Source organism: Dermochelys coriacea, chromosome 11, assembly GCF_009764565.3.
Source record: "Dermochelys coriacea isolate rDerCor1 chromosome 11, rDerCor1.pri.v4, whole genome shotgun sequence".
Lineage (NCBI taxonomy): Eukaryota > Metazoa > Chordata > Testudines > Dermochelyidae > Dermochelys > Dermochelys coriacea.
Genome location: NC_050078.2, coordinates 53,986,305 through 53,999,715, shown reverse-complemented (window position 1 = coordinate 53,999,715; position 13,411 = coordinate 53,986,305). Strand labels below are relative to the sequence as shown.

Sequence of the window (13,411 nt, the reverse complement as noted above, 5' to 3'; positions counted from 1 at the left end):
GTAAAAGAGCTTTCATTATTCAGATTAATTCTTTGCAATATGTAACTCATAGCTTGAGCATCGGTCTGTCAAATTGGATACATAAGAGTTTCTGTACTGTATTAAATAGAGTTTTCCTCACTTATTTCACAGGAGTTAGTGCTTTTATTAAATTAGAGCATTAGTAAGTGGACTGAATCACCTGCTAGTAGCTCCAACTTCAGGGAAAAGATTGTTGCTTCCCAGTCTGCGGGAGGTTCAGAACAGACCGCTAAGTTAGTCACGTCAATTACCTTTACCAGCATTACTGCTACCATATTGTGGAATAGCTATAATAGTAGCACTGAATGAGAAGCTCTTTTAGTTTTTCAGTTGGGGATTGGTGGTTGCCTGTAGATGTTTTGAGGACAGAGAATGCAAGAAAGGATGTGTCAGAATGCCACCAAGAATTGGCAGGCCAAATGACAATCCATCTAGATATCAATTTTAACCCAAACAAAACTCTTAACCTAAGTCTTTGGAGCACAGTTATTAGTCTGTTCTAGATTAAAGGATTCAAATAGAAAAAAAATCCATCAGCCAGGCCATAAAAAGAATTTAACAACATATTTCTATACAGGGTGTCTGAAAGAGTTAGTTAATAGACTTGGCACACTGAAGTTGTGTTAGCATTGTTAGCAGCACTTTCTTCTGAGACTATCAAAACTAAGGTGCATCTGACTTCCTCTTTGCCGTTTGAAATGTCTAATGTTTTTCAGAGTGGCTACCAATGTATAAACAAAGCATGAATTCTATTGCAGAACCTGGCTTTCTTTAACAATCCTCCCACTGCCACTCTGAGTCAACTCTTAGAAGTACTGAGCTGGCAGTTTTCATCTTATGTTGGTCGTGGACTCAATTCTGAGCAGCTCAATATGCTGGCAGAGAAACTTATGGGTAAGAACCATAAAACTATGATAGCTGTTCAATTTCTATTTACTTCTAAATATTACACATTTGACAGGCCACACTCTGCCCACTTGCAGATTAGAGGTCAAAATTTATGCCCAAAATCCCCTCCTCCCCCCCCTTCTTTCTCCACATTGTTCACTAATTCTAAACCAGTTTGTAAATACAGTTTGCCTTCTTCCCCTTTGTGCTCTCATGTGCTATTGCCACAGGTGACAATCACTTTTCAGTAACACCAACCACCTCCACCACTCAGCTCAGGGTTGCCAATTGTTTGTTAATACTTTTAAAGTAAAAAAAGTATGTTTCACCTTATTCATGGCAAAAAGTGCCTTAGCTTGTGAACTTTCAGACGGTTAGGCTAAGCAAAAGAGTGTCATAGTTGCAACACACTATGGTAAGCATTGTTAAAGAACTGTGAACCTATTATGAAATGAAAGGGCAGTCTTGGTCTGTTAAAAATATATATATTTTTATATATACCTTTTATCTTCTGGGTCACTTGTCTCCTGAAGGCAAAGAGGGATCACTCCTGCTCTGCTGATGAAGGAGAAGGGTGCTCCTGTATGGGCGGGAAGTGTAATAGTTAAGTCATAGTGAGCCTTCTAATAGCAGGATGGACACTTGAAGGTTTCAGCTACCTGTCCTCCAGAAGGGGGATTCAGGCTTTGGAGGAGGCTGGTAGATTTATCTGTGGTTAAAAGGTGGAGAGGCTGTTCCTTCTAATGTCAGTCAGGTGGATATTGATTGAACTGATTGCCCTTTTTGAAGGAGGGAGGGAAGAAAAGATGTTGACAGACCATAGGGGGCTCCTTAGCTAGCTTTTAGTTTTGGTGGAGACTGAGGTGGGGAGGATACTTCTGAGGTGCAGCAAAAGGGGATTAAGGCAGCTGCTGTTGCTTTGGGGAAGGCTGCTGCTGCAGGAGGATTGAGAGGGGAAGGCAATTTGCCTAGAGGAATGAAACCGCTTTTTTTAGTGGATTGTTGTACAGGAGGAGGGAACATCCAGATTAGAGCCTCTTCCTGCCGTGAAGTGATGGTGGTGCGGGTTGAAGAGAGCTGCAGTTGTGCATGTCCAGGTGCACATGGTCAACCTCTTCCTGTGCTGGGATCCAGAGCTGCAACCACATTAATAAAACTTGAGGGACGAGACCAGGAGTGAGAATGCAAAAGACCTGCAGCCACAACAAGGGGAATCCTAAGTACAAAAGAAAAAAAAAACTTAAGGGAAGGACATGTTTGCATTCTCCCAGGCGTTGTGCCTGTATCTCAATCCTCCTTCTGCAAGATGGTCAGGCTGAAAGATCTCCCCTCCCAGCTCCCACTCCTGCCCCAAACACTTCAAGTGATCTAGCCAGTTACTGGATGAATGTCTGGGACCTGTTGCAATTTCCGGGTGCCATTCCCTTTCTAAACACAATCTCCCTCCTCTGTTATCTAAATAACTAGGGAAAAAATAGGATTGAGGTTGGTTTTATTTCACAGGACAATTAAGCCATTCAAGATTTGAAACAATATGACTAATAACTACATTTTAAGCGATGTTACTCTAAAGGTCCTATATTTATTCTCTGCTAGCATTTATAGAAGAGTACATTGGTAGGGACATATGTATCATAAAAGATTTTCTTATTAGAACTTTGAACAGAAAAACCTCAGATAAAGTGAAGCCCATGAGCAGCAAACTCAGATAAAAAGTGGAACTCTGTGTTTAAGATGATATAGAACAGAAATCCTCAATTGCTTCAGGGCATTGCTGTAACGTTTAAATTGCAGGTCCACCTATAGAGAAACTTTGCTTGTAGTCATGTTGTTCAGTTAAATGTCATGTACAATGTAAATGCTTTAATATTCAAGTATCACAAATGATCCTATTTCAGGAACTTCAGACAAAGGGACTGATATATTTCTTTTTAAATTTTAGGGCAACAAATTAGTTACAATGATTATCAACTGTCCTGGGCAAAGTTCTGCAAGGTATGATTGTAAAAAAAAATTGAAATATTCTTCTTTTTCCTTTGAGTGCCTGCATGCAGGCTTAATTCTGTCCCATTGGCATCACTGACAAACCTCCTACTTGACATGTCTGAGATCAGGATTGGCCCCATCCTGAGCTGCCCTGTGTCAGGATTTCCAGGCCTAGCACACTCAAATTAAACTCTAAAATGCTACTTAATGGAAAGAACCAACAAGGACCCTAATGGTTAAATCTGAATGGGAGGAGTTCATGCCCTAAACCACAGTTAGTCATTATTTACTCCACAAGATGACCTGTTCTAAAGTTGTTGAAACAGAACTGTTTTTTAATAAAAGACATTTTACTGGCGATGCAGTTTAAATTGACACATCTCTAGAACATTAATGGCTTTGACCATTAGTCAATAGTTTTATCTGAATCTTCTTTAACCATTCCGGTTAGCTTACAACTGACTTAAGAAACCATAATCACTGATGGGAGCCAGACCCTAACATTGTTTTAAAAAGTTAAATTACTCCACATGCTCATTTGTGAACTAAAACAAAGATACTTCAAGAACTGATTGGCTGTAAATCAATACATCTAATTACTTTTGTCAGAATCAGACAAAAATACTGAGTATGGAAAGTAAATCCAATACATTCATATTAAAGATGCGTTATTTAAAATATATTTGTAATATTTGAAGATTCTTGGAAGGAAATAGCTGTGTTCTGTGCTCTCAAGCTGTAGTTTCATAGTGAGGGAGAAATGATATAGACATTAATTACTCTAAATAAAGAGTGTAAAGTGAAGCACTTCCTCTAAAAATCTTGAAAAGCAAATTCTATAGATATTTTGTTTTTACACAAGATAGTAAGATTTGAATTGCTGCTTTGAATAAATTTCTCTATCATTCTCAGATAAATAGAAACTAGAACTATTCCTGTGAAAATGACAGGGACATGCAGCATTGATACTGTGTTAAAGATATGGTTGAAATTATCTTTTTATTTGTTTGTTTATTTTACCAATAGGAACATTTATCTGGAAAGTCATTTACCTTTTGGGTATGGCTCGAAGCAATATTGGACCTAATTAAAAAACACATTCTTCCTCTTTGGATTGACGGGTGAGCAATATACTGGCAACTGTCCATTAACGTAACATGCTTATCTCATTTGTCCCTTCTCTTTATTTAAGTCTACATTCAGCGTTACAGAAAAGAATTTTCAAAGGCCTAAAAATCTCCAATCTGCCATATTGTTTGCAATTATTTGTAGTCTGAAGAAAACTCTACTGAAACTATTCAAAGTGGATTTTAGATTTCTCCTTTGTGGACTTAGTTAGTTTACAGGTAAGTAATATGATAAATTTTGTCATGCTCCACACTGTGATGGGGGCCCGTGCTGTGTTCCTGTGCAGATAAAACTCCCACTAACTTCATGTGGAGCCTTTGTGAGGTCTATTGCAGTGGGCCCTATAAAACCAGCCTTTTATTTTGTTTGGCACTTATCTGGCATTGCAATATAAAAGTTGGGAAATGAATGCCACAGAATGGATGCTGTAGTTACTCTGTAAGTAAAGCCATGATTTTCTTATATTTGCAGGTATATAATGGGATTTGTGAGCAAGGAGAAGGAACGAATTTTGCTTAGGGACAAAATGCCTGGAACATTTTTATTAAGGTTTAGTGAAAGCAATCTGGGAGGAATTACCTTTACCTGGGTGGACCAGTCAGAAAATGGTAAGTGCAGCTTAAAAGTGTAAAATTCAAGGCAACCTAAACTATAAATGATAGGTGAAATGTGTAGCTGATTATGACTGTTGACCTCTTTACCTATTCACAATTATATTGCCCTTTGTGTCTTTACAGGAGAAGTAAGGTTCCACTCAGTGGAACCCTATAATAAAGGTCGTTTAACTGCGCTGCCATTTGCTGACATTTTGCGAGATTACAAAGTTATTTTGGCAGACAATGTTCCTGAAAATCCACTGAAATATCTGTATCCAGATATTCCCAAAGATAAAGCCTTTGGCAAATACTACAGCTGTCAGCCAAATGAAGGTTGGGCTCTATAGTCTATACTTATCCTTTTTGGAAAGTAATATTAAATTCAGATTATATGCAAATGAACTTTTTTTTCTTAGGAAAACAAATGTTTAGTTGTGGAAACAGTACCTCATTTTATGGAATGCCTTTATAAAAACTGTGCTTGTTTTTTCATGCATCCCCTGTCTGCCTATTGTTTCCACCTGTTGTCTCTTGTCGTATACTTAGATTGTAAGGTCTTTGGGGCAGGGGCTGTGTTTTTATTGGGTGTTTATACAGAACCGAGCATAGTTGGACCCTACTCTATGAACAGTAGGTACTACAGCAATACAATAATAAATAACAATGACACTTAGATATGCACAAGCTAAGAAACATCTCTGTGAAAGCAGTCATATTATAGGAAGTTATTCAATTCATTATTTACAAAAATACATTTACTTTCAAATTACATTTCTTTGCCCATGTTTCAGATATTTATTTCTATTTACAAGAACACTTGCTTGTCTGCTTCCAGAATTATGTAGCAGTGTCACTTGCTGTTTCTTCCGTTCCAAGAACCTCTCACTTGAGGTTCAGGGGACTTAGTAATGGCAAACAGCCCATGAGAGTAACTTATAATTCCAGAGAGACAAACAAGCAGCAGATCCCATGAAATATATATTGACTAAAATTGCCAGTGTAGTCAGAATTACTTATGAATGAACACAATCCTATTTTGTCCCCTCATGAAAGGTTTCAGTTAAAGGCAGCTAAAGGTTTCAGTTAAACATTTGTTTGCAGGATTGGCTTCTAAAGGCTCAGACCTGCAAAGACTAGAGCACATACCTATAATACATTTAAGTACTCCTCATGACTTCAAAGGAACTTCTTAAGTGAGTCCAGTTACTTGTGTGTGTAAGTCTGTGCAGGTTCAAGCCCTGTCTTGTTGCCCATGTTCTTGTTGCTTGTTCATGATTAAACAGAGTTATGTTTTCCTTTCAATACATTTTGCTCTACAGCTTTTAAAATATTTGTATTAAATCTCAGTAAATAATAAGCATAGAAACTTTAGGACATTTTTAAAAATTTCCCTAACGTTGATTCTTTTTTAGTCTCAAGACCTACAGAAGGAGGGGTCAAAGGTTATGTGCCCGCTGTATTTATCCCAATCTCCAAAATGTGAGTAATCTAAGAGCTGTTTTACACTTTGGATGTTATTCATTAAGTCTGTGTACCTCCCTTCACCCCGCAGTTTCTTTGATTCCATTTTTTTCCCATGGAAATACTTAGTGATAGCAACACAGAGATATGGGCCCCAATTCTCTGGTCTGGCAAAGGAGTGCTCAGTGTAAGGCTGGAGGAATAAGTAAAGAGGGCTTTAAAACCACCTTTTCTTCCCCAGTCCTGATGCTGTCTATGCATCAGGAATGTATGCAAAATAAATTAGAGCAGCCTTGATGCTCCTCTAATGTGTTCCAACTTTTAATGTCCCCCAGAATCTTGGGTATGGCACCTGGGTTTCACCTTTCTTTCCCTGACTACAGCTCCTGCATCAAGTGGCCAGAAAGTGGTGTAGGAGCGCCTCTGCAGTTCCTGATCACAGGAAGATCCCCCTCCGCAGGCAGAATTAACAGCTTAAACAAGGTTTAGGGCACCTTTGTGCTCCTGGAGTAGCACAAAGTGTACAGTATGTTTTTGTGTGTGTGCCTGCAGCTATATCTTTTCAAGGTATTCTCATTGATGTTGTTGGCTAATAGGGCATTAGCATGCAGTTGGCTCTTTCACAGGCTACTTGCTGCTAAATCAGTGTTACCCAAATACCGATTATGTTCATGTCTGCAGCCCTTATTGATGCATTAAGTTGTGAAGGGGTTTCTTCCCATTATTTCCTAATCATCTTTAAGATTATTTATTTTATTTGTGTTTCTTTTAAGCCTATATGATTCCACAGATCCACATTCTCCATCAGATCTTCTTCCCATGTCTCCAAGTGTTTATGCTGTGCTGAGAGAACACCTGAGTCCCACAGTGATTGAAACTGCTGTATGTTGCAAGTTTTTTCATTCATAATTTACTACTAAGCAAATGGGGTCTACTTTGTGGAGAGAAAGAGTTACCAGTGGAGAGAGAGGCTTCTTTTGCAGTGCAAAAGGGTGAGAGTACAGTTGTAACCATTAAAAAGTCAGCACTTGCCTTCAGTTCCCATGCAGTGCTATGAGAGATAACCCAGTTCTTTCCTATTCTAAATGCAGTAGAATTCTTCAGGATGGTAGGAAATGTCTTTTTCATGGTGACCATTGTACTATGAACTTTATATCTTAGAACTTCGCAATGCAAGGATCTCAAAATTCCATGCAAGGATCTCAAAATTCTGTACACACATTAATTAAGCTTCAACACCCAGAATTGTATGTAAGTATTTATACTGATTTTACAGATAACACATAGGACTTGACTCACCCATTGCCATGCATTTTATGTAGTTGCCATTTCTGATGTGGTAGCATTTTACAAACACTTTGCAGTAATGAAAATGACTACTCCAGCTGCATGGTGTAGATGGGTCTGTCTCAGAGATGTTAAAGGTGAACTGAAATGTCTTAATTAAACAAATACAAAACATTCATTAAAAGTTCATGGAGAGACTTGAAAGTTACATTACAAATGTATTTATTTATTTTAAAATCATTTTCTATTTTACTTGCCTGCTAAGAACGGCATTCAGAGCTCTCTACAGAACACGAGGCAGCTCAGCCTCACAAGTTGCACCCAAAGCAGGACAGGTTCTTGCATTTCTTACCCGGGTTTAAATATCTGGGGACCGAACCTGGGCTGGTGTGATTTGAAGCTCTCCTGTCACCATCAGCATAGAACATCGTCACTAAAGCGCTACAGCAGCGCAGCTGCAGCTACGGCGCTGTACGTGAAGACAAGCACTCAGTATGTGGCAAGAGGGAACTCTTAGTGTACAGTAGCAGAATCCATGTGGAGAGTTAGTGCACAGCAAGTTAGTGTGCTGTCTGTCCACTTCTCAGCTTCCTACATACAACGTCTCCATATAAACAAGCCCCTAAATTCCCCAGCGTGTGAGTGGGTGTGTGCGTGGAGCATCTCCCTCTGTATAGTTCTAGGGTCTGAACCTAAACTACCAGACAGTGTCTCTTTAAGAGGCTAGCGTACAGAACCATTACATAAGTCAGGGCTTAGTTTGCACTGTGATTGTTTGTTTGTCACTGGAAATAATTTGAGCAAACTGAGGGCTTGTTTTGTTTTGTTTTTAAATATGCAGCAATAATTGCCTTAAAGCTGATGTTTTCATTCCTCTCTTCTAGCTGAGTTCTCCATATTCAGCTGACTGAAATTCAGACACCATGAAGAACAACAAAGTAGCCAAAATACTTTATAAAATGAAAGTTGTAAAAAAGAAGTTGTTTCTGCAGCTTTGTAAATAAGGGTTTCCTGGAAGCCAATGCAATGTTCTTCTTGAGCCTATGTGTACTTTCAAATGCAGGGAAATCAGAAGCCTCCCAAGGGAAGTCACTGGAGTTACAAACATCTGGCATCATTTGGGGCCTGTCACTGAAGTCCTCACTCAAGGCAATATTATCTCTTAACTCAATGGGCCAAATCCTTCCCTGGTGTGCAACTCCATTGACTTCAGTGGTGTTACACTAGGTATGAATTTAGCCCAGTGGGATTGCTTATGGAAATAAGGACTGCAGTATTGCTGTAAAACAAGACTTACTGTAGGATGGAGATGTTCTGTTCATGGAACATTTTGAAAGCAAGACCTTAGAATAACTACAGGGATTTAAGATGTGTTCAGAAAATCAGGATTTATGCTGTACATTTCGTGTTCTGTTTTTATAATGTCTATTTCTTTGCTTTTATGTTAAATTAAAGGTTCTCATCCATCCCTTCATTACACTGACCGTAGGTGCCAGGAGTGAGCTTTTCCTGCCGTGAACTGCTTTCAGTACAAAGGGACAGATTTTATGTTCCTCCAGTAAAATCCACGGAAGGGAAGAGGGAGGAGAAGGGAATAATGGAAATAGAAGAGTTCTCTAGAAATTTAGAGCAAGGGTGGGTCGTAAATTAGTTTTTGCTATGGTATAAATTTCTCGGTCAAGGTCCAGACTGCAGAGAAAATAATAAAAATAATAAGTAAACAAAAAGTATCTGGCAGTCTGGATTTGGCCCATGGGCCACCTATTGGTTACCCCTGCTTTAGAGGCACTACACTTCAAAGGTCACTAAATTTCTGTGCCTCCATTCCGCATCTGTAACGGGTTAATAAAATCTCCGTCTTGCAGGACAGTTGTGAGGCACTATAATGAGTACTTCAGAAAAGCCCATAAAGAAACGGTCCTTATTCAATGCAGTGTTTAGATGGTGTGCCATAATCGAGGCCTTAGGGACACACTGAATGATAAAACTGATACCAAAGAGCTGCTTCATTTCATCAAACATGCGCCTAGTCATAGTGCAAAGTTATAAAGAGCTAAATTGCCTCAGATACAGATGTAAATAAGCAGAATAACTGGTTCTTAACATAAAAGGTCATTTGCCTTTTTAAAGCAGCCATGTTACTGTTAGTCATGACAGTCTGTCTTTTCTCAGAATTACCCATGGCAAATTAACTGTTTTAGAATAACTTAAACACTGACAATTTACAAAAGATACGTATCCAAGTTTCTGCCCGCAAAGTATGCAGTCTGGCGCATACTTAATTGTGCAAGCAAAATATGCATTTGTACAATCAAATGGTGAGGTACAACATCGGTCTGGTCTATACTAGAAATTAGATCAGTTTAACTATGTCAGTCAGGAGTATGAAAAATCCACAACCCGAGTGGCGTGGTTAAGCCAAACTAAGTCCTCATGTAGACAGCACTATGTCAATGGAAGAATTCTTCTGTTAACCTAACTACTGCCTCTCAAGAAGGTGGATTACCTATGTCCATAGGAGAACCCCTTTCATGACTGTAGATAGTGTCTACAGTGAAGCGCTACAACTGCACAGCTATGCCACTGGAGTATTTTAAGTGTAGGCAAGCCCTTAAGCACCTGAGATGAAATCCTGGCCCCACTGAAGACAATGAGGTTTGCTATTGACTTCAGTGGGGCCAGGATTTCATGCCTACTCCCCCCGACCCCCGCCAAAAAAGAGTGACCCTCAACATTTACCATACCGTTTTGTTTGTTAGGCACCTCCAAAGGTATCTTACTAAGGACTTTTGTGGGCCATCCGTGGAGGCTCTCACATTTAAATCGATAATGTATCTGGGACCTGAAAGTAAAACAATACCAATGTATTACCTTTGCTGGGCCTGTTTTAGCTCTTAGCCTAGTGGCTTGGCTGATAGCTGATAGTACTATAACATTAAATTGAAAAGTTCTAGAACAATCTTAGGATTCTTGCTCCTCTGGTCACGAGAAGTAAGGGTCAGTGCACACAGCCACTATGAGCACCTCCAAGTAGCAGCATAGGGAAAAATCCACTGTGGCAGGGATATAAGATCAGAGTAGATGGTTAGAAGCAGAATAAGCAGTAGGGAGTCCAGATCTTCCCCACTGGTGGTGTCCTCAGTTGTAAACTGTTGGGAAAGCAAAGGGAGGGAGAGCCCCAATGATCTGATTCAACTGGCATTTCCTTGCTGTGGAAATGGAGTATGTTTAAAATAAATGAATAAATTTTTTTCGCTGTCTAGCTGAATGATTTGTACCTAGTCAGGAGGATGTAGTCAAACTTTGAAAAACCAATGACCGTAAGTAATTCTCCAGAAACATAATGGCACAGAGCTGATATTAAATCGTGTATATAGTTTGATAATCTCTGTAATTTATATGACTAATAGAAATAAAAATAGATTTTGTTTTGCTGTTGGATACTTGGTCTTGTGGGACTTTTAAAGATAAGACAACAGTGGAAGGACTCAGTCACCTTGGTTGTTCTTGAGTCTGAATCACCAGTGTGAATTGAGACATTTAAAGAGGCAAGCATCAAATTCATCCAGCATAAGAACGGCCACACTGGGTTAGACCAAAGGTCCATCCAGTGCAGTATCCTGTCTGCTGACAGTGGCCAATGCCCCAGAAGGAGTGAACCTAACAGGTAATGATCTTGTGATCTCTCTCCTGCCATCCATCTCCACCCTCTGACAAACAGAGACTAGGGACGCCATTCCTTACCCATCCTGACTAATAGCCATTAATGGACTAAACCTCCATGAATTTATCCTGTTCTTTTTTAAACCCTGTTATAGTCCTAGGCTTCACAACCTCCTCAGGCAAGGAGTTCCACAGGTTGACTATGCACTTAGTGAAGAAGAACTTCCTTTATTTGTTTTAAATCTGCTACTCATTAATTTCACTTGGTGTCCCCTAGTTCTTATACTGTGGGAACAAGTAAATAACTTTTCCTTATTCACTTTCTCCACACCACAGCATGTGCCATCACACAGTTTGTTTAATCTATAATTCTCCTGTGACCTAGTGGGGAGCCAGCTGTGGTCACTCAATTAGGCTGAACTGCAAAGAATGGGGCAGACAATCCCCATAAAGCTGGTGGAGATTCCAATACTTAGGTTCACCAAGACAGCATAAAAGAAAAGGAGTACTTGTGGCGCCTTAGAGGCTAACAAATTTATTTGAGCATAAGCTTTCGTAAGCTACAGCTGTAGCTCACGAAAGCTTATGCTCAAATAAATTTGTTAGCCTCTAAGGTGCCACAAGTACTCCTTTTCTTTTTTGCGAATACAGACTAACATGGCTGCTACTCTGAAATAAGACAGCATAAAGCAGCTTCTTTATTACCTTACTGGTTACTCAGAAGTCCAAACAACAGAGTTCCCTTAAAGTGATCTAGCCTCAGGCCTCCATCCAGGTACCCACATCAAATATGATGAAAATTTCTATAAATCTTGTTTCATCATATAAAAGAACAGGTTCTACCAATCCCAAAGGATCAGACACAACCTCCCAAATACATGCTAAAATCAAGTCTTATTAACTAAAATTTATTAAAAACCAAAAGAGAGCGAGTATGGTTAAAAGATCAATATACATACAGACATTAATTCAATCCATTGAGGTTCAGATTCATATCAGAGATGGTGAGCTTTGTAGTTGCAAAGAGTTCCTTTAAAATTCAGTTCATAGGTCATAGTCCAATGTCCAAATTTCATATTCAGGGCGTACAAGCATAAACGGGATCTCAGTTGATTACGTTGTCGACCCTACTCATACATATGTAAATACACAAAACCACAAACATCCTGCCCCCCCCATCTTTTGAGGGTTATTTATTTTGCAGGATGTTTAACCCTTTCTAGCCATGCGTCACAGCTTCTAAAAACAAAAACAAACAAACAAAAAACAATGCTGCATACAGAACATTTCATATAAACCGCCTAGAAGACTATGTTAATCTCTGTGGTGTCCATATTTTCGCTCTTCTCTGGCCAGTTGGAAACAAAAGGCTAATGGTCAAAAAAAAATCAGATTTGAAAGAATAAGACCTTTAGGAACACAGATTCTTCTTCAAGTGCTTGCTCATGTCCATTCCATATTAGGTGTGCGCTCGCCACATGCACCGATGCTGGAAGTTTTTCCCTCAGCAGTATCTGTAGCTCTGGAGTAGCACCCGCGTGGTGCAAGGCGCACCACCGGCTCCCCCCATCCTCAGTTCCTTCTTGCCATCAATGATGGTGCTGGAATGTCTGCTGCTTCAGCTAGCATTGATTCCTTCTCTGTTCTTGTGAACTTTGAAATCCTTTAAAATACTTATACATAGTAGTTTTCTTAGTTACCCTTAGTAGTCTCAAACTCTTCGTTAGTCCCAAATGGAGCCCAGCAGGGGGTCAGGGCATGCCCCAGTCCCCAAGCTTTAAGCTCTGCAATCACTGCAAATGGCCTATGCCCGTCAGCGATCCACATACCAGCTGCCTAAGGAATCTAAATGACAAGTGCCATATCTGTAAGTCCTTTAAACCTAGGATGAAGGAGGAGTGAGATATCTGTCAGAAAGTGCTTCTAATGGAGTTGGCACTCACTCCGGCACCAGAGCAGCGGTCTGACTGCACCGAGCACTGTGGGACTCCGTGCGCAGTGCTCCGCCGGCACTGTCCACGAGCTGGTCTCCCTCCACAGCTTCGGTCAAGAAGCCGAAAAAGACTGTGAGGGGAAGATCTACCACCCATAAGGGAAAGGAGAGGGCAGGGGATGAGCCAAGACCTGTGTCGGTCAGATCAACATCCCCCTTGGGAAGTCGGGCCCCAGCTCAAGTCGAGTGGTGCAGCCCACCCCATCCCATGCCTTGCCTGCAACTCTGGATAGTGGTGCAGACCACAGACAACTTCAGGTGCCGTCGATGCCCGAAGCCCTTCAAGCAGCTCAGGAGATCCTGATGCTCCTGGTGCCACCCACACCAGCTCCTGCGGTACCCCGGTCTCTGGGAAAAGCTGCCTTGGGACCTATGTGTGTGTTCCCAC

At 40.3% G+C, this 13,411-nt stretch overlaps 1 protein-coding gene across 8 annotated transcripts in view; it reads left to right on the top strand.

Moving 5' to 3' along the window:
- The window catches only part of STAT4 (signal transducer and activator of transcription 4), a 64,093-nt gene extending 53,287 nt beyond the window's left edge, over positions 1-10,806 (top strand). For 2 of the 8 annotated variants that reach the window (XM_038421851.2, XM_043505482.1), the window contains 8 exons: positions 780-915; positions 2,852-2,904; positions 3,922-4,016; positions 4,495-4,631; positions 4,761-4,952; positions 6,032-6,098; positions 6,854-6,962; positions 8,252-10,806. In XM_038421851.2, coding sequence (XP_038277779.1) covers positions 780-915; positions 2,852-2,904; positions 3,922-4,016; positions 4,495-4,631; positions 4,761-4,952; positions 6,032-6,098; positions 6,854-6,962; positions 8,252-8,278 — 816 coding nt within the window. In that variant the 3' untranslated portion in view covers positions 8,279-10,806. Of the gene's footprint in view, positions 1-779; positions 916-2,851; positions 2,905-3,921; positions 4,017-4,494; positions 4,632-4,760; positions 4,953-6,031; positions 6,099-6,853 lie in introns of all 8 variants that reach the window. The other 6 variants (XM_043505485.1, XM_043505486.1, XR_006278062.1 and 3 more) reach the window with 5 other exon arrangements.
- Positions 10,807-13,411: the final 2,605 nt, after the last annotated feature.